Genomic DNA, 25,431 nt, shown 5'->3' on the forward strand with positions numbered 1-25,431 from the left:
TAGCCATTCTTCTTTGTGTGGGACCAAGCCAGCACCCAGGATCAAAGCTTCCTGCAGTGTGGAGCTTTTGCTGGGTGAATCCTTAGTTTAATACTTTTACTTGAAGCTGTGGTGTTTATAAATAACTTTACTCTTTTTCCCCAAACACTTCTTAATAGTATTGAGTAGCTACTATAACACAAAATAAAGAAGGGTGTGAGAAACTGATCTTGGACTCTTACCAGCATGAATAGGACTCACTCACAGGCATAGCTGTCACAGAGCAGAGGTCCATCTGACCCATCAGTAACAGACAGCGGCAGATGCCTGACAAAGAGTATAAAAAACAGAGCAAGCAGCCTTAGCTGCAGATCTAGAGCGGACATAACAGTCTGCTAACCTCACTGGAAGCTGCACAGTGCACCTGTGTCCTTTGGCTAGGGTATTTTTTCATCATGTGCCCAGAATAACTGTGCAGCCAGAAACCCATCATTTCACAGCAAATGAGGTGTTTCTAATAGGGATTTGATTTATTTTTAATAAAAGTTATAATGCACACTACTTATTAAATGCACTACTAGTCATTACAAACATATTTCTGAAGGTACGGGAAGAATGTCAGACATGAACACTGTAATACAGGTAGTAAACCTCCTAAAATCAATATTCATTAATGAGCTGGACTACGTTAATATGCAATTGATCTGAATATAGACAGCCCAGAAATAAATTGAAGATGTCCGTGACAGCATGATCATTAAAGTCCAGCTGGTTTTACTTATTTACAGATAATTGACAGCTGCCTAATCAGTACCAGTTTTGTTGTATGTGTTAAACCAACACTGAGTTTAGCTTTCTGCACCCACGTTAACAGAGGACCACTCTGGTCCAGCTTCAGCTGCTCTTAGCATCCTAGTCCAAGAGGCTTGTTCCTTTCCTCTCTTCCAGCTCTCTTTGTGTTTTGCACGAAGAGCCGCAGAGCAGAGCGCTACTGGCAGAAAACCCTGCTCCAGATGGAGGAGATGGAGTCACAGATCCGGGAGGAAATTCGCAAAGGTAAGTCACCATGCTTGGGCACCATGGAGGAGCCAGGACTGGGAGGGAGATGTCAGAATAGCAGGGTTGAAGACATTCGCCTTCTTTGTAGAAATTTATAGAATTACTTATAGAAGAGTTTCTGTCATTGCCTTTGTGCTTCAGCAGGATTTGTGAATGAGGCTTAGTGGCTGGAAGTGTGGCTCTGTCCCTGTCTTGCTGCCTGACTTGGGCAAGCCACTTATCTCCAGTGCCACTGATTTCCCTGTCTCAGGGTTAGTGGCTCTCAGCCACATTGGAGGGTTGCTTGCAGGGCACACAAATCTTTAGTGTGCTTTATGATTAGATACAACAAAACCGGCAATGCGTTCCTGCTAGAGCAATGTGAGAAGTAAGGCAAGCGTCTGCATTTGCTGTCCACTAAGTACATGCTTCTGCCATGAGCACTGAAATCCTTCTGCAGAAGCAGACTTCAGGGCTGGTCTCCGGGAGGCAGGGGAAATTTTTTCTCTGTGTGTGCTGCAGGATGTGATGTATAGCACTGAGAGGTAAACCCTGAAAGTAATCTGCTCCACAAGAAAACCCTGCTTCAGCCCACTGAAGGGAGAAGGTTCAAGAAGGCAGAAGAGACAAGCAATGCATTTCAGTGCCAGCCTGCCTGCTCTCTGTCTCGGCTGTAGATTATCGGAACTCTTACCATCTGCGGGTCTCTTTGCCTAAGGTTTTGCTGAGCTGCAGACAGACATGACAGACCTGACCAAGGAGCTGAACCGCAGCCAAGGGATCCCATTCCTAGAGTACAAGCACTTTGTCACTCGGACCTTCTTTCCCAAAGTAAGGCAATACCACATTTCACAGGCACCTAATCACACCCAATTTCTTCCTAAACAGAACAGGGCTCTGCTCTCCCTCTGCCAGAGTTATTACAGTGTAACAAAATCATTCCACTGTCAAATATGCAGTTGTCATGTACTTCAGCCCTAATTATTATCAAAAGTGGAGCCACAGCTCCCAGGGTGTGAAGTAAGGTCAGACTTGCTCAGCACATGACCGGAGCCTGGCGGAGCTAGAAGGCAGACAAGGCATGGGTCTGGGAGTTGTGCTAGCTCACCAGTTTGGTGCCACTGGATGCCCTCCTCTGGAAGTGGCATCTCTCACATAAGGAGACAGTGCTGGGGACACCCCTTTGTTCCCAGTGGCTCCAGTTTTACCCTGCTGTCTGTTGAGAGGAAGCTGAAGGGCATCTCCCGTCAGTGCTCAGGGAAAGGTGGCTTTTTGTTCCACACAGCTTGCCACCGAGAATTTCCAGCTGCGCTGCCAGTTCTCAGAGCTCATTAGATGTCTCTGTCTCTCCTTCTGGCTCCTCTCTGCCAGTGACTGGGCTTACAGTGCCCCCAGTAAGATGCCCCTTGGGCACGCAGGCTGCGTCTGTCTGCCCACAGCCCTCCTCCAGGCAGCACCAGACGTGACAATGCCGTAATTCCCATCACCAGCTGCTCTGCCGCATTGATGTGTGCTGCTAACCGCTGCTGTATTTCACCGCTGAGGCTGGTGCGTTTCAGTGGTGAGGAGTGAGAGGATGATTTATGACTGCAGAGTGTTTCATTAGTAGTTATTACTCAGGTTTTTAAGTTATCCTGTCTCTATATATCTGCACACTAGACTCCCTAAGATTCAGGCTGCTATATGAATGTTAGAGATTTAAACATTTTTCCCATCTGTTTCAAAAGTTACATATGTTAAGACATCCAGTACTTCTCTATTTTGACTTACTCTCCTATTATGCTTTCTCTTCTGGGATTTTCTAGCTGTCACATAAGTCTATTTGCAGTCTCCCTACCCTAACAGCCTTGTGTCTGCTCAGACATCTGCCTCCCCCCCACTCCTGTGGTGTTTGCTCATTCAAGAGGCTCTTGCAAAGTGTTTAAAGGCTTCATAAACCATTCCAATGCATTTCTTCATAATGGGTGGTCTTCAGTCCCGATGACATTTCTCTCCACCTCATTTCCTTGTGGTGTGCGGCACATGAGGAGGTCTCTGGCCTGGCTCAGCTGCCCTCTGCTAATGCTGTGTTTGGTTGCAGTGTTCCTCGCTGTATGAGGAGTGCTACATTCTGCCTTCCCAGCAGCTCAGCTCCCAGGTGGGGTCCCAGGTCCAAGAAACTCATCCGCTCCTGGTGGGGGAATGGAAAGTGAGTAACCCACTAACAAAACAAATGTTCTTGAGTGTTTGCTAACCATACTCACATGTGTTGACAGTACCATGCATTTTCTTGTGGTGTGTGGAAAATGCTCGATCAGTCAAAACAATTAACACATACCAGCACTGGATCAGCTTTTACTGATTGGAGAAGATAGATCTGTGAAATTCTGCTCTCACATGAAGAAGCTCTGCCCGAAGATCCTCCCCAGCTTCACTGTGGGCTTTCTTCCCAGGTGTACCATATTGTATGTCACTTCAGTTCTGTACACAGTTCATCATAAATGAGATTAGTCCCACGTGGGGACTCAATAAAAGCCATTATCCCATAGCTGGGTTTCGTGTGAACAAGAAATCATGAACTGAAGAATCAGAGTGTCTTTAGGTTGTTAGGGACATCTGCTTAAAGCAGCTCCAACTAGATCAGGTTGCTGAGGGCCTTGTCCAGCTGATTGTGAAATATCTTCAAGGTTGGAAATCCACAGCCTCTTGGGGCTCCTGTTGCAGTGCTGGATGGCCTTAAAGGTGAAAACTTTCTTCATAATATGTAATCAATGTCCCGTGCTCTATCTGGTGTCCCTCGCCTCTCATCCTATCGCTGTACCTACAGACAAGAGCATGGCTCTGTCTTATTTACCCTCCCATGGTGCAGTTGAAGGCCATAGTAAGTTATCCCCTTCACCACCTCTTCTTAAGGCTGAACAGCCTCGGGTCTCTCTGCCTCTCCTTGTACACTGTGTGCAACAGTCCCCTAATTGTTTTGGCAGCCCTCTGATGCACTTGCTCTTTTTTTTTTTTTGTCAATGTCCATCTCAAAGGGAGGGGGCAAAACTGGGTACACTACTCCAGATGGTCTCACAAGTGCTGAACAGAGAGGAACAGTCACTGCCACTGGCCTGGTGGCTATGCTGCTTCTGATGCAGCCCAGGATGCAGTTGTGCCTTCACCACAGAAGCATGCAGTTGGCTAGTATAAGCAGAGGGAGTACAGGGGTCTCAGGACAGTACCTCTCTGCTCAGCAGGGACATCCTTGCAGTCAGGTAGGATGAAGGCTGGGAGAAAACAACAAGCAGTGTTTTTCTCATGCTGTTTTCTAATTTTTCTCCTTAGATCCCTGAAAACTGCAGACCCAATATGGAAGAAGGAATATCACTCTTCTCCACCTTGCTCAACAACAAGCACTTTCTCATTGTTTTTGTCCATGCTCTTGAGCAACAGAAGGACTTTGCTGTTAGAGACAGGTATGAGCTTCAAAAGACCATATGAAGAGCCACACAGGCAGCCAGCCTGTCTGAAGAGGGTATGCATGCCCTGCAGGAGGCTGGTGCTAGAGCCTTAGTAGCCTTGAGTGCTGCCTCATGGTCTCTGCTCTGAAAGGTGGCTGTATGGCTCCTGCTTTGCCCCAAGAGGTTGCTGAGGAGGGAGCTGATTAGCATGTCACCTGTCCTACATGGACATTTTCTGTAGACCTGTGGCTTTTAGCCGCTGATCATTTAGGCTAAATTTGAACCAAAGACCTGGCAGCTGGGCAAGACAGATTGATCCCTAAACCATAAGTGATCCGGCCCCTGTCTAGAGACATGCATTTCACCTGAAGGTTGACTTACACTGGCATCCCACTTTTCTATTAGAAATGAATGGCCATAAACCTTCTCCATTATCCTGAAGAGCACCAAAAGGTGCAATATGTGACCTGCTTGTGCAGTGTTTGTGTCCCTGAACAGTTGGCTTACCTGTAAGAGTGTGCAGGCTGACCTGAGGTCCTGCAGCGTTGAAAGAGGCTTTGAAGTTTAACACCATTGAGAGAGCTCATGAAAATTATCAGAAACACTGCCTTTGTGCTATTTTATTTTAATGATAGTTGTCAACTTAGTCTTCTTGTGTCAGTGCTTAAGTCATACACAATTCTGTTCTTCAGGTGTAACTTGGCCTCTCTGCTTACTATTGCGCTGCATGGGAAACTGGAATATTACACCAGCATCATGAAGGACCTCCTGGTGGATCTAATTGATGCTTCAGCTTCCAAAAATCCCAAGCTGATGCTGAGGAGAACTGAATCTGTAGTGGAGAAGATGCTCACCAACTGGATGTCCATCTGCATGTACAGCTATCTCAGAGTAAGATAAACAGATCAGTACTATTGTAGGTGCAGGTTTGGCATTGCATGCAGGGGTAGCAAGGGACATGTCAGCTGAGGACCTAAATACTTGCCAGTTTTGCCAGTTGCCTTGTCACTAATGGTTGACGAACTCCAACAGATTGAAAGGTTCAAGTGTGAAAAAGCAACTGTGAGTTCAGTTGCTTCTCCATTTCTGCCTGGTAATTTGTTGTGATCAGACTTCATGGCAGGCTTCCTGGTGTGGCCTGCCTTTTGTAAGGCCAGAGCACTAGCTAGCATTTGTTACCATGCTTGAGAAGAGATTCACAGGGAATTGAAAAATAACCACAGTGGCTCGAGGTTTTGGGAACAGTTCCAATTATTTGTTGTTTTCCCTGACCGGCTCACATAGCCTTACTGATGGTCGCCAGCTAGTTTAGTATTTTGTCTCTAGTGCAAGAGCCCAGGAGGGGATCATGGCGCAGGGGCAGGAAGGCTGCTGAGCTGCCAGTGCCCACTTGTGTGTGGTGCTCCTTGCTCTGGACATGTCCTTGTGGTTCCACGCTGCCCAGACAAGTCTTAGCAGGAGATGGGGGATATCTGTCCCAGAAGCCTATCTTCCTACAGTAACCAAAAAGGAATACATTTGGCATCTCAGAGCATCTCCATCTGCTCAGTGCTTTATCTCCAATGCTTGCCAGTTCTGGTTGGAATTTCCCAGAAGAATTGAGCAATAACATAATTGATTCCACAGCAGCTAATTGGAGGACACCCCATTATATCCACAGGGGAAAGCCTAGAAAAGGCCTTTTGAAAAATCTCTTTTGCAAAGTGTTTACTATAGCCACAGAAGCAATACCTCATTGTCTTTACACATATCATGTCTTCTGAACCCAGCTGATGATCACTTTTTGTTCTAAAGCTTGTGGCTTTGTAGTTCTTAATCTTTCATTTTAGCTCACATAATTATGCACCATAATGAAAGAAAAGTCACGGGAATGAAAAGGGATGGCTGTGCTGGTGGAGCATGGCTTTCCAGCCTGTCAGAGAAGAAGAGTGAATTAGTGATTTTTTTTTTAATCTTTAGTTTTTGTGCCTGTAGTTTAACCATTGGGGAGAAAAAGTGCTGATCTCTCCTTTTGGAGAGTGGAGCCCACATGTGAGGCATCTGATCTAGCTCCAGTTCTGCTAAAAACGGACATTGTGCAAGAAGGCTTTCTCAGGGGAAAAAAAAAATAAAGAGGGAAGAAAGTCAAGTCTTATCATGTGGGCCTGAGGAAGCGGGCACATTATAGAGCTAATTCATGGTGACGCAGCTCCTGAGTGCCTGTGCCACCACTCCCGTGGCACCTGGCGGGGAGGTGGCCACAGCAGCAGGCCTCTCTGGGTGCCCGCTGCAGGGCCAGGGCCGGGGCCGGGGCTGCCCATGCAGAGCGACACTGGTGCCCGCCATCAGCTGAACCCGCCCGGCCGCCTGTCTGCCATGGGCCTCAGGGTGGCATGGGCAGGCTGTTGGTGCAGTGCAGCCAGGGCCAGGTTGGTGGCATGCCACAGGCCGTGCTGCTGGGCTCGCTTGCCGGTGTCCAGCCTGCTCCGGCTGGGGCCAGCACCTAGTGCTGGGTTCTGTGCCCCTCCTCGCTTCGTGTGCTCAGGCTGATGCTACAGCAGTCAGGACCATTGCTGCACCCCCTGGTGCAGCCTGTTCCCTGTTTCTGAACAGCAAACGTTCACCGTAAGAGAGCGCAGTGAAGATTTGATTTCCAAGAGGCTTGTCCATCATGGGCTCCGCAGTGGAGGTGGGGGGCACAATTGGAGGAAAAGCTGCTGCCTGCTGACATGGGAAGAAGGGGATGGATGAGACAGAAATGTCTGGAGAGGCTTCTGTCCCTCCCTGGAGGAGAGGGCTGCAAACAGACACAAGCCGCTGCTGTGCACAGGGATGGAGAGGTCCCAGCCCAGGGCCAGCAGCCTGAGCAGAGCCAGAGCCTTCCCTGCTGCAAAACCAAGTGTGGAGCCTCTGAAGCACCTCCCTGCACGAGCTGCTTTTAGCTCAAGGCAGCTATTTAAATGTTAGTGATAGTCAAACACTCCCATGTGCCTTGCATCCCTCCAGATCAAACTCTGTTGCCCTCAGAGAGGCATTCCTTGGTTAAAAAAAGAGGCTGCCCGCCTGCCTGCAGCACTGGGCTCTCAGACATGTGACGATGGGTCTGGTTCTCATTCCTGAATTATCCCCATTAATCACAACGTCTATTTGAAACAGCTGCTGTAAAGGTCCCTGCCGTTGTTCAGTGGAAAAATTCCAAGTGCTTGTATTTTCCCTTGTAAGTCAACTCTACATGCTCGAAACATTTGTTTTGTATTAATGCTCTGCCTAACAGTCCGTCCATTTGTGTTTTGGGGGAAAATCCTTTGAAGGAGCTGTCTTCAACTGGGAAGAAGTGGCAGGCCACAGTCACTCGTGGTTAAACATACGGAGGGCACCTGAAGGCAATGGAGTTACCACTTTGACAGGGTGAAATGCATGCAGAAGATAGCATGAAGGAGTAGCGGGACGCTTGCTCCTTGGCGTTGGAATCAGAAAGTGCTTGAAAACTTGCATCATTTGCACAACTGTTGTAGATCTTTGATTCTGCAAAACTGTATGAGAAACAGATAAAATGATGGAAAAATGCTGAAAAGAGCCTTCCTCGTGCAATACCTTTGTACCATTTTGCCTAGCCCCTAACAGGATCAGGGGACTGGTAGCTAAATGAAAATTAAGGACCTGAAATACAGCACTTAGATCTGTGTCCAAATTTCCCAAAATTTTGCATGGGAGATGGAGCTGAGGTTTGACACATTATGCAAATAGATAATCATCCTAAAATTAGCTGGCACCTGGGACGAGCAGCTGTTTTCTGTGCTTTTCCCACCCCAGCCTCACCAAGACTTTTCGGAAATGACTGTAGCATGTTCCTGGGAGGACATCTCTAGTGACTGGTCAGCCTTGTTAGCAGGGCAGCAACATGTGAATCCAGTCTGCTCTGAATCTTTTCTTTTCCCAAGCATATAAAACCCAAGCCCTCCCACGCTCATCATGTATGAAGCAGTTCAAGTAATGCCAGCCTAAACTGTGCTTTCCATTACTGTAAAGTTATTTGAGTGTCCTGGGTAGCTTTAAGAGCCTGTAACAGTTCAGTCAAAAATGAAAATGAAGTCTCATTAAAATACATTCACAATAGGAGGAAAAAAAGGCCCCAGAGTGTGTTTTTTTTAAAGTAATTTTTGTCCTGAATCAGCACTGATCTCTTTTAGTTAAACTTCCTTTCTCCCAGCTAGCCAAGTCCAAAGTCAGTTTTGATTTGTTTCCAGATGAATTTTCTGAACAATGCTTGAGGTTTCCAAGCTTGCCATTTTATCTCTGGTCCCTGCCTGCCAGCCCTTCTTTCCCCTCTTTGAAATTTGCTGTCTGATTAGCACTTTTGCAGATTTCCATAACATCCCACAGTTCCTGAGTCTGCAAGCCAAGAAGACAAACAGAAATAGTATCTAGCAGGCTGAGCACTGTAGTTTATTTCCTGTGCGGCGAGTCCTGAGAAAAGATCTTGTTCATTCACACTGCGGCAGGATTTGAAACACCCATTTCACCAGTTTCTCAGGCTGCCCCCTTTCCATCGAGTGTTTACATTTGCAAGAAGGTGCCACACGATCAGTTTCAACCCATGCAGTGTCTGCTGGTTCCAGGCATTAAAGAGCCCTGGTATCAGCAGGACTGGCTCAGTTTTTATGTAGCGGTTCGCAGCACCCTCACTTCCCTCTGTGGCTGGAGCTGTGTCTAGGACCAGAGCTTCCCAAGGGGCACAGGGCAGGCTCCAAAAGCTGGCACTGAATCTAGCCTCGGGGTCATCCTCACTGTGTATTCAAGCACAAGCAGAGTTCCTGTTCGTGGCAGGGCTGTTGTTACGGTCTGTCAGCACCTCGTGCATCGGGTCAGTGTGGCAGCGTGCCAGTTTGCATCACACTAGTGATGCAAAGTAGTGCAACCTGGAGATGTCTCCGTGTCAATGTAATCCCTTTGCCTGCTGTCTCATAATCTTGCCTTTCTCTCAGAAACTAACTTTTCTTTATGTCTTCTGACACTTTCTCCTCTCTGTTTGCAATCCTTGACTTCTCCTTAGCCACATGACTTCACGTGTCCCTCTGCTTTCTGGAAGTCATACCTTCCTCCATTTCAAGCACCAGGGGGTCTGCTTCAGAGCACATTTTGTGTTGTGTGCTCAGAAGGAGCATTGCAAGAAGTCGTTAAACCCCAGCAGAAGGCCCAAGGAATTTCCCCATGTTCATAAAAAAAAGTTGCCCTTGGAAAATAAAATGCACCATGGCACAGATGGTGCATGCCCACCTACAGCCCTGCTGCAGTGTCTTAACGTCAGTTGCACTGAATGCAGCCGAATCAAAATTGACATCAAACTAATTGCTTTAGCAATTATAAGGCAATTAGAATAAAATAATCACCAAGTCTTAATTAAGGAGCAGATTGAACAGGATTTAGCAGCTCCTAGCTGAGAAATATCAAAATCATTTGATATCTGTTGTCTTGAGCAGGATTTCAGATGGCAGGAATGGTTATGCAGGGGTGTGTGTGATGCTCGGATAATACATAAGTGTGCAATAATTTGCATTTGCCTCATTTGAACGAAATTGCACATGAACATTAGGGAGAGTGGGATGTACTCCAGTACTGAAACGTTTCTTAAGAAAATTGCTTGTGTTTTACTTGCACATCAGTGTAACAGACATAAATGGATCAGAAATCTGGCATTAAACCGTGTAGCTGAACCGTGTCACAAATAGCTGGTCCCTATTATGCTTTTTGTTTTTACTGCAGCAGTGTCACAATTCACATCTATCCTATAAGATGAAGTTTGACAAATGTAAGGAGTGAAATGGTCTGTTTGCTTGCCATCACGTGGGAACAGCTTGGTTGACCCTGATCCTTTCTCTTCTGTGATCAAGGCTCTGCTGCGGTATGAGCAGTTTGAACGCTGGTTCCCAGAGCCACAGTATATGCACACAGTGGCCTTAGTCCCATGGATTTCAAGGGCAAACCAGGCAGCACAAAGAGAGGTTCAGCCAATACCTTTATGAGAAAGTTATGCATCCAGATTTCCCTCTAGACCTGGCTTTTGTGCACATCAGCCTCATTCCTTGTCCTGCAGAGTGCAATATGTTATACAGTATAGGCTCTGTCAGGCTGCAACAAACATTGCTGTACAGGAGTATGCCAGATTCTTCCTGATGTTCATGTTTAATTTCCCATGTCAATTAATGTAGATTTGTATTGTTGGCAAGCGTTGCGCGCGTATGTACCCATTGGCACAGCTGTGCTTGTGCCCCAGCCTTCTGAACAGTGACTAAGTCTCTGCCCATGATATAAAATGCTGGCATAGCCTTTTGGTCATAGTTCACAACCTGCACTGCTTGTTGTAAAGTTGGATGGGGTACATTGAGGCTGACAATCACAGCTCATTCCGCACCCCCCCCCCCAAAAAAAAAATTGCCCATGGTTGCAGCCAGCTGCGATGTCCACCTTCCTGTCTGCATTGCCATGTGGCCCGAGTCTGAGGGTTTCTGGGCAGCCTCTGAGAAGCTTGGAGAAGAGGTGCTGCAGGCATCCAGGAGTGATGGCCCTGAGCACCATGTGGGGTTGTAGAGCCAGGGACGCTGGGGGGTTCGCTACCCCAGGGTCCCTGCAGAGCCTGCCCCATCTGTGCTGCCACCAGGTCCAGTTTGCTGACGTGGATTTCTCTCCCTTTCCCCAGGAGACAGTTGGCGAGCCATTCTTCCTGTTAATCTGTGCCATCAAGCAGCAGATTAACAAAGGCTCTATCGATGCCATCACAGGGAAAGCCAGGTACACCCTCAACGAGGAGTGGCTCCTGCGGGAGAACATTGAGGCAAAGCCGAGGGTGAGTATCCCCCCCCAGCAGGGTATGGTGAGGTAGCTGTGCCTGCGGGGCGCTCGTGCCCACATGTGTGATACCCGTGTGAGTTATGCACTTGTGTGGGCACCTCGCTGATGCCTGGGCTCCTGGCTGCGGAGCAAGGCTTGTAGTGACTGCTTGTTTTCATGTCCAGCCTGTGGTGGTTGTTGATGTGGTTAGATTAGGGGTGGAGGGGGGCAGGAAAATTTGTTCTGCCATGTTCAGATTGTTGACAGAACCAGTTCACTACTACCAGCAAATCAGTGTCTTCACTACCAGTGAGAAGATGCTGGCTATGGCTTCGCATCCTGGGCTGCGTGCAGGGTGTCACCACATAGTGCTGAAAAGTGGTTCTGCAAATTGCCTCCTGCAGCAACCAGGCAGAGCAGGGCTGTGTGTGTGAAGGACTTCATTCCCTTCACTGCCTGACACATAATTCAGCAGACGCCTTTCCAGAGCCTGGGTCAAACCCTGCTTTCAATTACCTGGCATAAATCTGGAGCAGCTTCACTGAAGTCAGTGGGTTACCCCAGATGTGCATCACTGTAACTCAGAGCAGGTTCGAGCTCCACAGCCTCTCAGATTCCTGTTACCAATTGACCTGTAAATTTACAGCACAGACCAAGAGGGGTTAGCAGCAGGACGCAAAGTATTATCTTTCTCAGCAGAAATGGTAACTTCGTAAGTCTGAGCGAGGAAGTACAGCTGCTTCCTACTTTGTTTGCAAGAAGAGAAGCAAAAGTATGAGCAGAGTGTGTTGGAGGAAGGCAAGCATCTGCAGGGCTAACTCACTGGCAATCCCTGCATTGCTGGTAACCAAACCTCTGCTTTAAAAAATACCCACACAGTATACAAAGTGAAAAATCATCTTCATTTAATTCTATGGCAAAAATCGGACTTCATCTGTGCATTCACATTGTCATCACCAAGGGTGCTGGGTGTGTATCCTGATACTAGAAAGCAGTGTTTGCGAAGGAACCGATAGGCTGTGAGAATCCCAGCCATCCATCTCACATTTACCGTATGTCCTTCTAAGAGGCAGCTGTGCTTAGATAAAACAATGCTCCTGGCCTCTGCACAGCTTCCTGACCTGGGCTTGCAAATGAGGTAGCTAGCTGGCTTCAGAACTGCATTCACAGCTAACTGAACGCACAGAGTGGCCCTCTGTTCGTACACACTGAGGAGAGGAGGACAGAAGCAGGAGGTAGCACTGAGGCAGCCTTGGGATGAAGCCCCCAGCAGGCAGGTGGGCAGCGCTGTGCTCGTGACCTTTGGGTCTGCAGATCCTGTGCGAGGAGGAGATGTCTGTGCTCTGCATCCCTCTCCTCGCTTGAGAGGCATGGGAGCATCTACCAAAGAGGAGAAGATTTTTTGTGGGAAGAGAGTCCCTCTGGTTGCCCTGCAGCTTTCTGCTGTGACTATAGCAGAAGCAGGGCGTCCCTGAGGTCTGAGTGGTATCTGCAGCAGCCCACAGCCCCTTGCAGCTGATGATCCCACTGTTCAGTTACCTTCTCCAACAGGTTGTTGCATGCTGAGGGTGTTGAATACCAGAGTGGCACCAGTCCCAGTATGCAGTGTGCTTAAAGCTTGTTTAAACAGAGCAGCTTGGCCAATTGTGTTAGGGAGAGGCAGGGCAATGAGCCTTAGCAGCCCCATTAGTCGCTGGTCAGAGCCAAGAAGCTGAGAACATGGCTGGTGGCAGGGGCTGAACTTCCCTCCCACCACACAGGAGGTCTCTGCGCACCACAGCTAAGGCCCAGTAGTAAGGCAGCATGAAAGGAGGGTGCAGCGCTGCTCCCCATGTCCTCCTGGCTCCATCAATAAATTCAGTCATAAATTAGCGCTTTTCACTAGCGGTAAAATGATTCTATGATTCTATGATAAAATGTAGCTGACCACGTCTGCTCAGCCTGACTTCCAGCAGTGCAGCGCCCAGCAGGCGGCCGCAAGAGCTGTGTGGTGCTGCAGCTCCGCGAGTCCGTGAGAGCCAGCAGAGCTGGGTAGGTTGCCGCTCCTCACTCCTAGCTTGGCCTCTGCCCGCAGAACCTCAACGTCTCTTTCCAAGGCTGTGGGATGGACTCCCTGAGCGTCAGGGCCATGGACACGGACACACTGAGCCAAGTGAAAGAGAAGATCCTGGAGGCCTTCTGCAAGAACGTCCCCTACTCCCAGTGGCCAAGGGTGGAAGACGTTGACCTTGGTAAGGAACGGCTGCGTTGGACAGGCCAGCCCTTACTGGTGGATGAAGGAGCTGATGTTGCACAGTAGCTCTTAGTGTCTGTCGGAGGGTGCTGGGTGGAGTAGCACTGGGAGAGGGCAGGCTGAAGACAGCCTTTTCCTGAGGACTGTCTTCAGGAATAAGTGATGGGACCAGATCCTGGTGGGCAGGAGGGAGCCATGTAACTGGAAAGGAGCTTTAGGAAAGCCCAAGGTGAGCAGAGGGGTGCTTGGACTTGCGTCCTTTGAAGCCCATATTAGTAAACCCCAGAAGTGGTATTCTCTAAAACACTCCTGGGTCTGCACATGGCTCATTAATACGTGTCTCTCCATAAGCAGCCATAAATGAGCCCATGGGCTCCTACCTGTCCACGGGTTCAGTTGTGTTATTAATTTACCCAGTGGACAACTCCTCCTCCCAGAACTTAAGAAGAATCCAAGCCCAGTACTGTGAAGAGAAAACCACGCTGGCCTCAGTGCCTCCATGCCACACAACAGCTGGCACAAGGAGCCGCAAGGTGTGGAATTCAGCATACTTGGTGCTGGGGGAGTCTTCCTGGGAGAGTGCGCTGGGCTGGAGCAGTGCCAGGGCTGCGCTCCTCTCCCTGGTGCTCGTGGCAGGTCCCCCGGCCATGACTGGCTCTGCCCCACCAGGAGCCGCCACCGACCTTTGGTATCCACGTGCACAGCCCCACAGTGTCTCACCCGCGCAGTGTGGCGCGAGGCAGGTGCCTCACAGCCCCGAGGGACCAGGCAGGGACAGGGACTGGGGAGAAGTGCTCCTTACCAGTCCTGCTGAGCAGAGCCCTTGTCACCTCTCCCAGGGCCATCCAGCCCTGCATTAGTCCAGAGATCCCCTGCTTTGGGCTTAGCCCTGGAGGTGTGAAGCACACCTGCTTTAGTTGCAGAGAGCCCCGGAGGCCTTTGCAGTGGTGCTGTGCGGTGGACGTGTGCTGCCTGGCGTGGTGCCCTCCAGGAGCCCTCGGTCCTGCTGCGCCAGCCTCCTCCAGGCTGAGCACTCACTTCTCCCCTCTGTCTGCTCAGAGTGGTTTGCCACCAGCACCGACAGCTACATCCTGCGGGACCTTGACGACACCTCGGTGGTGGAGGATGGCAGGAAGAAGCTCAACACATTAGCACATTACAAGGTAAACCTGCCAGCGCTGCAGAAAAGCCTTGCTTCCTTGGAGCCTGCCTGGCCTCAGGGGCAAGCGGCAGTTCCTCCTCCAAAAACAGGATTATCAGAAACAAGCAGGAAGGTTGCCATAGCTCCAAGAGAGCTTCCGGGGAATAGACATCTGCCCTGGCGAGAAGCTTGTTAATATTGCAACACACTGAAACTAATTAAACACTCTTCATGCAAAACAAGTTATTACTGACAACAGAAAGAGGAGGGAAAAAAAAAAAAAAGCTCCTATTCCCAATGGCCACCAGCTTGGCTGATTAGTATCACTCAGCTCTTGATCCATGCCCCTGCTGAAATCACTAGCACAATTGTCACTGCCTGCCCTGAGAGCAGAGGCTAGGGATGCCGCTGAGAAGAGGCCAAAAATTTGGAAAATGTGGCAAACCAAAAATGTTCTCTTGACTAGTTTTCCTTTAAAACTAAACAAAACCAGAATTTTTTATTTGATTTCCCCATTCCTTGATATGCTTGGAAGCATAATCCTCACTGCTCTGTAACAGTGCATGGAAAATCAAAAATTGAACTGAGTACTTATTAATGTTGTTATTTGTGTAACAGCAGTGCCACAGAGCCCCATTTCTGGCTCAGTGCCCTGCTGTGCTGAGAGCCAGATGCAGAACAAAGAGATGGTCCCTGCCCCAGCGAGTCCTCAGCCTGCATTTAGGTTCCTTCTCACTCCCTGGGAAAAGGCAAAGCAGTGTCTGCACAGCCCAACACTCTTTCTTTTTCAAATTACCTGGTGTCGACATGCCAAAAATTTATCTTGGATACATGTATTTGCCTGATTCCCATCATTTGAGAATGCCCCAATCTTGTATTTGCCCTTAAAAAAGCCTTTCCCAGTAGGGCAGCGCCATTACTACCAGTTCCCATGCAGGGGAGCAGGGGCAGGGCAGTTGCAGGGGTATGCTTGTGGCAGAGCAGCCGCTGCACCAGCATCCCCAGGCTTCGGGAGCTGCCCGGGTCCATCCCTGGCTGGCTGGGAGGTGCTGCCAGGGCGCTGTCACCATTAAATGTCTGCTCACCCCTTCCTCTGCAGATCCCTGAAGGGGCGTCACTGGCCATGAGCTTGTCGGACAAGAAGGATGCCACACTGAGCAGAGGTAGTATCTCCCTTCTTCTCCCCTGCTGCTGGTGGTGGGGCAGAGGCACTTGTGCGCATGGAGGGGCATCTTGGAGGTGATGCTGAGAGCTGGCTGCTGGGCCCCTTGCCCAGATGCTGCAGTGCAGCATGAGCCCATGTGGCGCTGGTGCTGGTATTGGCAGCCCCTGCAGAGCACCATTTCCCAGAGGTGTGGGGCAGAGCTGGCCATCGCTCAGCTTCGTGCCTGGCAGCCACTGAGTGTGACACTGCCGAGGGCAGGTCTTTGGATGTGCCTGTAGGTTTGTCTGCCTTTTTAAGGCTTGTCTGTCACTTGCAAAGATGGAAAAATCAACTGGGGTTTTGTGCCTCCTCTTGCTCTGTGAGAGACATTGAGATCTGAGAAGTACGCATTTCTGATATACACATTGTGGGAGATGCAAGTGTATGTTGTTTGCTTTGTCATGTTTAAGTTCCCGATGTCATGTTTGTGTTTCTGGTTTAAAAAATTGTTATCCAGTATTTTCCTCTCTCTGTTTGCCCAACCTTTAAGCTAAAGGTGTTTGAACCTTTCTTCTCACATGCTTGTTGGAGGTTTGCATTAAATCTGTGCTAACACAGTGAAAGAAAAGTAAGAATCTGAAACCACAGGACTGAAAATCCCTTTCTCTCCCATGCTCAGTTTATTGCCAGCATACACCTAGGTTTCAGGCTGCACAGAAAGTCAAAACAGGCAGAAAGAGACAAAAATTCACATTAGAAAAAGAGTTTCAACCCCTCTGTCTCTTAGGTCATCTGCACACAGTCGGTCTCTGCAGTGGGATTCCCTTTGCCCGTTAGCGTGAGGACAGGCGGCCGGGCTGTGGCTGCCCCGGGGACAAATGCTGGGACACGTAGCAGGCCATCGCGGCGCTGTGGGCACCCGGCACAGGGGCGGCATGCAGGAGAGGCCCTGTGCTAATCCTGCTCTCACACCCTCTTAGATTCCTCTTGCAACACCCCTTGGGAGACTTAAAGCACCCCTTAAAGTGCTTCCTGAGGTACCCACCTCTCCCCTCAGAAGGCAATAGATAAACACTGCCAAAACAAAGAAAAGTGCTGATATTGCTGGGGGCAGAAACACCAGCTAGGTGTTTGCACTTCTTGTGGAAAGCAGAACACACGTCCCGACACAGATGGAGTGTGCGTAGGCAGGTTTTGGTCTGGGTTGTCAGACTAAGCTGCTGTGTCGCTCTTGTTCTTCACAGTGAAGGATCTGGACACCGAGAAGTACTTCCATTTAGTAAGTATCTTGCTTCCCGAGCTGCTGAGCTTCGTGGCCGGCTGCGGCTGGTGGCTGCGGGGGTGGCGGTGCGGCGCAGTGTCCACAGTGGGTGGGCGGCAGTGCTGCCAGCTCCTTGCTGCGTGTGGCGGCTCCGGGCTCCCCTCCCTGCACTGCATGGCCAGAGCTGTCGGTAGCCTGAGAAACGTTGGGAGCAAAGGCGACCAGTAAGGCTGTGTGTGTGCAGCTATCTCTCTCTTCACCTGCACTTAAGTCTCTGGGCTCCTATTTTTTTAGTGTATGTGATGAAAGAAGAGAATATCTTTGCAGCCTCTCTGATATTAACTTAATTCATCTCTGTGGGCTGAACCATCAGATGTGATGAACAGGCTGTATCAGTGGTCGTTAGTTTTCTTCAGAGAGGCCCAAAAAGGAGCAGAAAGGTTATCTGTAGAAAAGCTTTAGTACTATGGGACATAATAATTAATTATCAAGACAGCAAAGTAATTACTGTGGTCTGATCCAGCTGTCAGCAGCCACGGAGAGTTCAGAAGTGCAATCTGAGCATGGAGCGGTGCCACCAGGTACATTCTGCACAGCCTTGGTCAAGTCACCTAGTAGGAGCTGCTGGCACTCTGCCTGCTTCCCAGGGCTGGGGAGATTTATTAGTTCCTGCTTGTGCACCACTCTGGAAGTACGAAGTGCTAAATGTTGTTAAAAGCTGTTATGAAAAAAAAGTGTTAAGGACAACAACAGTATTGTGTAGCTTTTTTTTCTCTGCTAAAGTTTCCATGCTGAATACTAACACACAATGAACACACGCACGTGCACATGCACACATACACACAGGAGCAAGGAGGGAGAAGGGACAGGAAACTGAATGTGCACATATGAAACAATGCCAAGATGTACTTAAATGGCTTGCTAGGTCATTAGAGAGCAGTAATTAACCGACCTGAGCTGTGGAATATTTATTTTTGTTTTTAAAAAGCCCAGGGTAGGAATATTGGCTGATTGTTCTTGCACTTTTTTTCCAAATCTAAGAAAAGCTGCTTTCCATGGAAGCCTTGTTCTTGTTTCTGGGAACCTAAACTGCAGCCACACAGGAATACTTCACAGAGAGCAGGAAGGCAAACAGACTAACTTGCAAAGTGAGATTGATTGTTTCATTCTCTTTGTCTAGATTGAGAGAGGCAATAAAGAGAGCAAGAGCAACAAATGTCAGAAAAACTGAATATTATGAATTACTTTTCTGAAGCCATATAAGGGTGTATTTATAACAAGTAACTGCTTTTTAATTGGATTGTATATGCAGTTGAAATTCTATAGTTAAATGAATATTCAGTGTGACACTTCCAGGGAGGAGCATTCTGAGCATATGTTTTATATTGGACCAGGTTCTTCCAACTGATGAATCAGTTGAACATAAGAAGTCCCACAGACAGAGCCATAGAAAGAAAGTCCTACCGGAGATCTACCTGACCAGGCTGCTCTCTACAAAGGTAGGAGGTGGGAACATGGTTGCTTACGGCAAGTGGGAGTGTTCCTTGCGGCCTATAGCAAGAAGACTGGTCTAAGACAGGAGTGCTGCAGGGCCAGTCACATTCAAGGGGCTTTGGGATTCATCTGTCCTGAATGTTCCGGGAGTCTTCAGCGAGGCTGCTGGGCTCCACTGGCTCTTTGGTTCCCTCTAGCTCTGCAGCTCTCCCTCTGAGAGCAGCGCTGCTGTGTGAAGCCCCATATAATCTCCCTAAGTGCAGGTCTGGGGTCTCTAGACATGAAATGGATGCTTACTGCCTTGGGGCTCACAGTGCTCAATTCAGACCTGAACCCATTGCCCCATTGAGTGAGCCTGCTGGGAAAGGGAATGGAGATGTTCAGCTCTGCAAGCAGGAGGAATGTCTGTGCGATCTTAATGCAGATTTGAACTTCCCCACTCGCTGCGAGTGCTTAGCTCCAGCAGTTGGGCTCCCAGCCCATCTTTAATCCCAGCATGATGCTTCACTGGAGCAGAGATCACAAGAATGGCCAGCAGTCTCCAGTCTTTTTTGTATTTACTGTGCAGAACAATCACAGATGTGAGATCCTAGCAGTAAGAAAGAAAACCTCGATGCCAAAAGAAATTAAACCCAAATGCAAGCTAATTATATCACTATGCACAAACAAACCTTTCCCTCCGTGCTTTAGCATCCCCTTCCTCCTGTGACTTATCCAACTGGCAGCAAAGTATTTCCCCTTGTGTGTAGCAGTCACAGTTCCTCACACCATTTTTCGGGGCTCAGGTGCTGCTGCTTTCTGCAGTCTCGATCGTGTATGCTTGTCCCACAGGGCACACTGCAGAAGTTCCTGGACGACTTGTTCAAAGCCATTCTCAGTATCCGAGATGACAAGCCGCCTGTGGCCGTGAAGTATTTCTTTGACTTCCTAGAGGAGCAAGCAGAGAAAAGAGGGATCACCGATCCTGACACCATGCACATCTGGAAGACCAACAGGTTTGGAAGAGAAGACCTCTTCTTTCTTTCCTTACATCTCTCAGAGCAGCAGCTGCAAAGCCTTGGTGTCCTGGATTAACCATTAGGCTGCTAGAAGTAGAACCAATGAGGAACTTGGAAAACAGGGAAAGGCTGAAAAATGGGCCCAAATGAGTGGGTTCGGAGAGCTTTGAACAAATGCAGAGCTCAGGGGAGCAGAGAGCTGGAAGAGGAGGCATAGTCAGATAAAGGGCGGAAGGAATAGGCACAGTAATACAAATAATTAAAAGAAACAGAGGAGGGATGGGATGACTGGAGACAGCAGTGGCATAAATTCTAAGCAATAAAGAATCAGACGTAAATTCCAAAAATCACATAAGGTCTTAAAACATCATGGTGATTTTAAAATCAGCATATTTGGCTCCTTTTCATTTGATTTCTTTTGATTTGATTTCATTTTCAGCCCTTTGGGGCCACTTTTCCTGACTTATCTCTGTAACCAAGCTGAGGCTCCAGGGCATTCACAGGACTCCAGGCTGCTGGTGCTGCATTCTGCTGGTACCAGAGCACCAGGAACCAGCCGGGAGCGGTGCTGAGGAATGTGATGAGCAGCAGAAATGGCATGAGGGGAGCCAAAGTGAAGGGGGAAAATAGAGCAGGGCAAAAACCAGGAGGAGAGACTCTGCACTTCTGAGGCTGCAGGGACAGCAACTGTTCCCAGCCCAACATGTGAAAATTAAAAACCAATTTGGCTGGGATAGCAGGCATGTAGAACAACACATGAACTACAGATTTGTCGAGCCTTCATTACCTTTAATTAGCAGTAGAACAAAGACGTATAGCAGCTTTTACTCTTCAGCTGCTGAGGAGGGATGGTAGGCAGGGCGAGCAATATACTGAAACTGTGTGGCAGCCAAACGAGCACTGAAATAACCAGAGAAGAAAATGATGAGAGAGCAGAAAAAAATACATATGAAGTGTATTTCATGGGGCCAGGCTTACCATCAGAACCAGATGATAGTTACTGTCAGGGAAAATGGAAAAGGAGCTGACACCATTGCTACAGAAAAAGTCAGCAAGTGAGGAAGCCTGATTCAAAAGCCCCATGCATGCAGAATGCCAGTGCCTCTTGTGGAGCACATCTGGCTCAGCGAGCTGCTGAAGGAGCAGGGTGTGTGCTCACCTGGTTAAGGCTGTACATAAAGTCTCCTGTCCATGCCTTGTACCTCAGCCTGAGCAAGGGTCTCTTCAGGGTTAGGACATGTGCCTGCCCATCCAGCTAGACAGAGGAATGTACAGTGCCAGGATGTGAATAAATAACAGAGCCTGGCTCCTCATTTTTTCCTCTCTTGTATTCAAGTTTTATCGTCTCTCCTGCATTTCCTCTCCTCTCTCTGTGGAGTACAAAAATTCACCTGTTGTGTTCCTGTCTTGTTTCCTTCACAGCCTACCTCTGAGGTTTTGGGTCAACATCCTGAAGAACCCTCAGTTTGTCTTTGACATTGACAAGACAGACCACATTGACGCCTGTCTCTCTGTGATAGCCCAGGCCTTCATTGATGCCTGCTCCCTGTCTGACCTGCAGCTGGGCAAGGTACAGTCCAGAGGGGACAGCCCATTCCTGCTCTGGCAGTCATAGACACAAAATAATATGGATGGAGAGGGACTGTCAGAGGTCACCTGGCCCAAACCTGTCCCCAGAAGCAGAGCTGACTGTGGGCCACCTGCTCAGTTTCATGCACTTGAGGCTTCAATATCTCCAAGGATGAGTTATCCTCTCCTCCCTTCCCCTCTGCTTTGTTCAGGCTTAAGCTTAAAATTTGCACCCCCCTCTGCCACAAGCAGAGGTCAGGGGGCGGGAATGCACTGCAAGATGGACAAAGAGCAAAGGCCCACAGCCTGGAAAGCTTGGAGGACGGAGGCCCAGCCGTTGCTCAGTGTTGCTGAGTGGCCGTACATGTTGTCCCACAGCTGTAGAACACCCAGCTTAGCACAACCTCTGTAGGGCCACCCCTAAGGCCAAGCTGGAGCATTTGTGAAGGGGGAGCTGTGGCAGCACAGCCCCAGCCTGGCTCGCATGTGGAGGCACAGGGCTTGCCTGGTGCCATCCCGTCCATCAGCCCATGGGAAGCACTGGCGGGTGCTGCCATAGCCCACCTGTGGAGCACTCGGTGCCATGGCACAGGCCCCTGGCCGCAGCATCGCCAGCACACGCTGGTCACCCGTTGCCCTGAGCCAACGGCGAGGCTGCTGGGCCAGGCCTCCGCTCTGGCCGCCAGCCCGCTGCATGCCGCCCCACAGGCTGGGAGGCAGCGTGCATGCTCGCTGCTCTCCCTCTGTCTTGGCTGTGTGGTGTTGACATTTGAAACTTCCCAACATAAATATGTTTTATTAGCAAATGCTGTAAATCATATCTTGCCGTTCCCCCCGCCCCAGAAGCTGGGTGTGTGACGTAGAGGGGACCCGACAGCGAGAGACGTGCGCTGCTCAGTGCATCCCCCAGACTGAGAGTGACAGGAAGCCTCTACTGGGAGAGATTAATACTGGAGGAAGATCTAATGAGCTCTTGATTTTTTGTTTGTTTGGGTTTTGGACATTTTTTAGCAAGTGTTACGAAACACCTACAATTTGTCCTTGTCAAGCTGTGGATGAGGGGAAGAGGGGTCAGCTGGAGTCAGACACCAGATGGAAACATTTTTCGGCAGTACAATAGCATAAGTGAAGGAGCTGTTGAGTAATGGGTGGAGAATAAATCCTCAGCATAAAAACCAGCTTGCATATACATGCAGTATATCACTGAACTATCCAGGCTGAGTTCTTCCTCTAGTTACAGGGTGTTCAGTAGTGTTACTTCTGATACTGCAAATGAGAGAGCAGACATGCTCTGTACATCAGCAGTGTGCAATAAGTTAATAAAACACTCTCCATCTCTTTGTAATACAGAGTGGACAAACCAGACACAAATTAAAAAATAAAGAAAAGGCAACATGGGAATCTTTTGTGTTTCCAAAGGAAAAAAAAATGTTGTAAGCAGGCTCTGTAACTTGGCTATAATCCTGTAATGCCTTGTCATTGGGTTTGAAAATAAACTGCTGTGGGATCTGGTGCTGCAGCCTGTTGCCCATTTCCCCTGCAGCGTTAACCATCCCACATACTGCACCAGCGGCTTGCAGTTACCCCTGGCTTCCTTATTTACTGCCTGATACAGCTGGAGGTGTGGTCTCCATGGCTAAAGCCCTGCCAGGCTTGTTTTGTCTGCAGATCCTTCCTCCCCCTCTCCACCTGTCAGAGCACCAGGGAGCAGTCCCCACACATGAGTGTCAGAGCAATGGGACACATTGATCTTACTCCCCTCTGTGTCCCAGAGCCTGGGGCTCTTTTTCCCTTTGGGATACAATGCTGGCGTCTGCCAGGTTCATTCCCAGGATAATGATGTCAGTGGGGCAGCATTGCCTTGAGGTTAGAATCATTCATGCTTGTGTTTTCAAAGAGTGTGAGTGGGGTTATGCCGTTACTGGTACAACCCGCTCATGTGGCTGGGAGGTTGAGACTATTTTGTCCAAGCTGACATTAATCAAGAAAACTCAGTATTTTCTGTTAATTACTTTACATGCACTCAATATAGGTCAGACAGGCTGGCTTAGTCAATGCAAAATAAATCAAAGCTACATTAAAAATCCAAGAGCAACATTTCAACTGACAAAGTTCAGCTTGTATGAGAGCTTTGTTCTTTGGTTTAAATCAAGCTGGCTACTCAAGAGACCAGAGTAAATGCATTCAAAAGCCCATCCCTCATTACCAATTTCCACATGTGATGCCATGGAGCACAAGTATATTATCTAACACAGTCGTGTTACACGTATCTGCAGAGTATCACCTGGCAGCAAACTGCCTGAGGCACACATTTTAGCTTGCCCTTGCTGCAAATTAAAATACATTCACTTAGACTACCTTCACTGGCATTGAAGCTAACCAATTTTTAGCTCATGACAAGGAGAAGGACAGTGGACAGCCACATGCAGAGGGACAGTGCTGTGGTTCTGCAAGCAGGTGGTAACTGTCTGCAGCACCTTGACATGTTTGTGCAAGCAGTGCTCTCATTAGCAGGGTTGTGCCTCGGTGCTGTCCCACCACACTCCTGTTTGTGTAAAGCCAGGCCCGAAGACTGTTTCCTGAACCCAGCTGTAGCTGAAGGCCCTGTCTGATAGCCAACACTTCAGCCAGACAAAGAGGATAAGGAGTTCTCAGCCAGAAGCAATATGGTGTCTGATTCCAGTATCTCATTCTCACTCTAGGACTCCCCGACCAATAAACTACTTTACGCCAAGGAGATCCCAGAGTACAGGAAGATCGTGCAGCGATACTACAAGCAAATCCACGATATGCCACCACTCAGCGAGCAGGAGATGAACGCGCACCTTGCAGAGGAGTCACGGGTAAGAGGCGCTGGGCTGCTGGGGCTCGGCTGCGTGCACTGCCGCTCCGCACACCGGGTCGGGCCACGGGCTGGGTGCCTGCAGGCCAGGAGCAGCGAGGCTGCTCTGGCTGACAGCACGAGCTGGGCACAGGCAGGGGGCGGGTAGGCTGCAGTCAGCTCCTGCTTAGATAGAGGTTGGAGGAAGCAAACAAGAAAGGATATTTTGCCTCAAATTTCCAGGCACAAACTTCATCTGACCTAATTCCAAGCATCTTTAATTACCGCCAGACCTGCAGTAAACATCCATGAGTTTGCTTGAAACTAACTAGCTTTGGCACTGTTGGGAATTTAAAGCAAAATTCCAGTGCCAAAGAGCCAGGAAGTCTGGAAGAGGATCTCTGCCATCTCCCAGCCCCCAGCCAGCTGTCCCCCAGGCTGCCAAGTGCCAGGGCCGGCCCCGAGTCCCAGGCTGCCCGCTGGCAGCCAGCCCCGGCAGGTGGCCGGGCAAGGGATGCCGGCCCTGGTACCAGCTACAGAAGCTGGCAGCCGCACTCCGGATCTGAGCCCTGCCAGCACTGCGCCATGGCTTCTTCAACATCCAACCATATCTCCACAGCGTTTCAGCTTCAGCCACTGAGCAGGATTTTTCCCTGGGTGCTCTACCCACCTCTCATGCTGTCCCATCCTTTAAAATGTCTTTGAGCACTGATGGGTAAACAGGGCTATCAGCTGTGGTCATTTAAGGCTGACTTTAAAAAGACTAAGACCATTTCTGATGAAAACAAATACAGCTTCCTTAAAGGAGGAAGGCAGAAGCCCAGCTGCATCAGTTGTACCGTAATAAAAATAGCCAGTCTAAACCTTCTTTTAATCTAGTTAATGCCTGCTGATTGGACTTGAACTCACTTGCTGCATCAGGATAACATACCTCCCCCCCTTTGTTCTGTCTTTCTAAAGAAATATCGGAATGAATTCAACACCAACGTTGCCATGGCTGAGATATACAAATATGCCAAGAGATACCGCTCCCAGGTAAGTGGGTCTGGCTGTACTCGGGCCTCAGATTACCTGCGGAGGAAATAGCAAGCAGTATTTTGTAACCAAGCAGGCAGATGCCTGCATCCAGTCCCACAGAAAAGGGATTATCTTTCTTTGCATAATCCAATACACATATGTAATATACGCATACACACACACACGGATGTACTTTCTATCCCATCCCTTGGTCGATGACTTCTTAAAAGAAAAGGCCAGCTATTCCCAGCCAATTTTAACAGTGGCTGGGGGGATTGAGGCAGGGCTGACTGATGTGTAGTCCTGCCGACGCTCGGCGGAAGGCAGAGCACGCTGGTACAGTCCACGCCCACGATAACTCAGTGCCCACCACTCCCAGCTGAGCACCAGCCCTAGCTGGTTCCGGACCCCACTGCACCCTGCCCTGGGGGGCCAGCTCTGCGCTGTGAGGCTCATTACAGGGGTTGTTGGTTACATTTTGGCCCTCCACCTCGGGACAAGAGCAGG

The 25,431-nt window shown here is 49.1% G+C and overlaps 1 protein-coding gene across 1 annotated transcript in view; it reads left to right on the top strand.

Moving 5' to 3' along the window:
• PLXND1 (plexin D1) overlaps positions 1 to 25,431 on the top strand; it is an 81,012-nt gene that overhangs the window by 52,655 nt on the left and 2,926 nt on the right. The window contains exons 21-35 of the mRNA XM_035546691.1: positions 928 to 1,035; positions 1,736 to 1,848; positions 3,098 to 3,205; positions 4,324 to 4,454; positions 5,132 to 5,330; positions 11,116 to 11,262; positions 13,321 to 13,477; positions 14,539 to 14,642; positions 15,720 to 15,783; positions 17,009 to 17,043; positions 18,420 to 18,524; positions 19,351 to 19,514; positions 20,940 to 21,087; positions 23,789 to 23,929; positions 24,868 to 24,942. Coding sequence (XP_035402584.1) covers positions 928 to 1,035; positions 1,736 to 1,848; positions 3,098 to 3,205; positions 4,324 to 4,454; positions 5,132 to 5,330; positions 11,116 to 11,262; positions 13,321 to 13,477; positions 14,539 to 14,642; positions 15,720 to 15,783; positions 17,009 to 17,043; positions 18,420 to 18,524; positions 19,351 to 19,514; positions 20,940 to 21,087; positions 23,789 to 23,929; positions 24,868 to 24,942 — 1,799 coding nt within the window. The remainder of the gene's footprint in view (positions 1 to 927; positions 1,036 to 1,735; positions 1,849 to 3,097; positions 3,206 to 4,323; positions 4,455 to 5,131; positions 5,331 to 11,115; positions 11,263 to 13,320; positions 13,478 to 14,538; positions 14,643 to 15,719; positions 15,784 to 17,008; positions 17,044 to 18,419; positions 18,525 to 19,350; positions 19,515 to 20,939; positions 21,088 to 23,788; positions 23,930 to 24,867; positions 24,943 to 25,431) is intronic.

Source organism: Cygnus atratus, chromosome 10 (assembly GCF_013377495.2).
Source record: "Cygnus atratus isolate AKBS03 ecotype Queensland, Australia chromosome 10, CAtr_DNAZoo_HiC_assembly, whole genome shotgun sequence".
Lineage (NCBI taxonomy): Eukaryota > Metazoa > Chordata > Aves > Anseriformes > Anatidae > Cygnus > Cygnus atratus.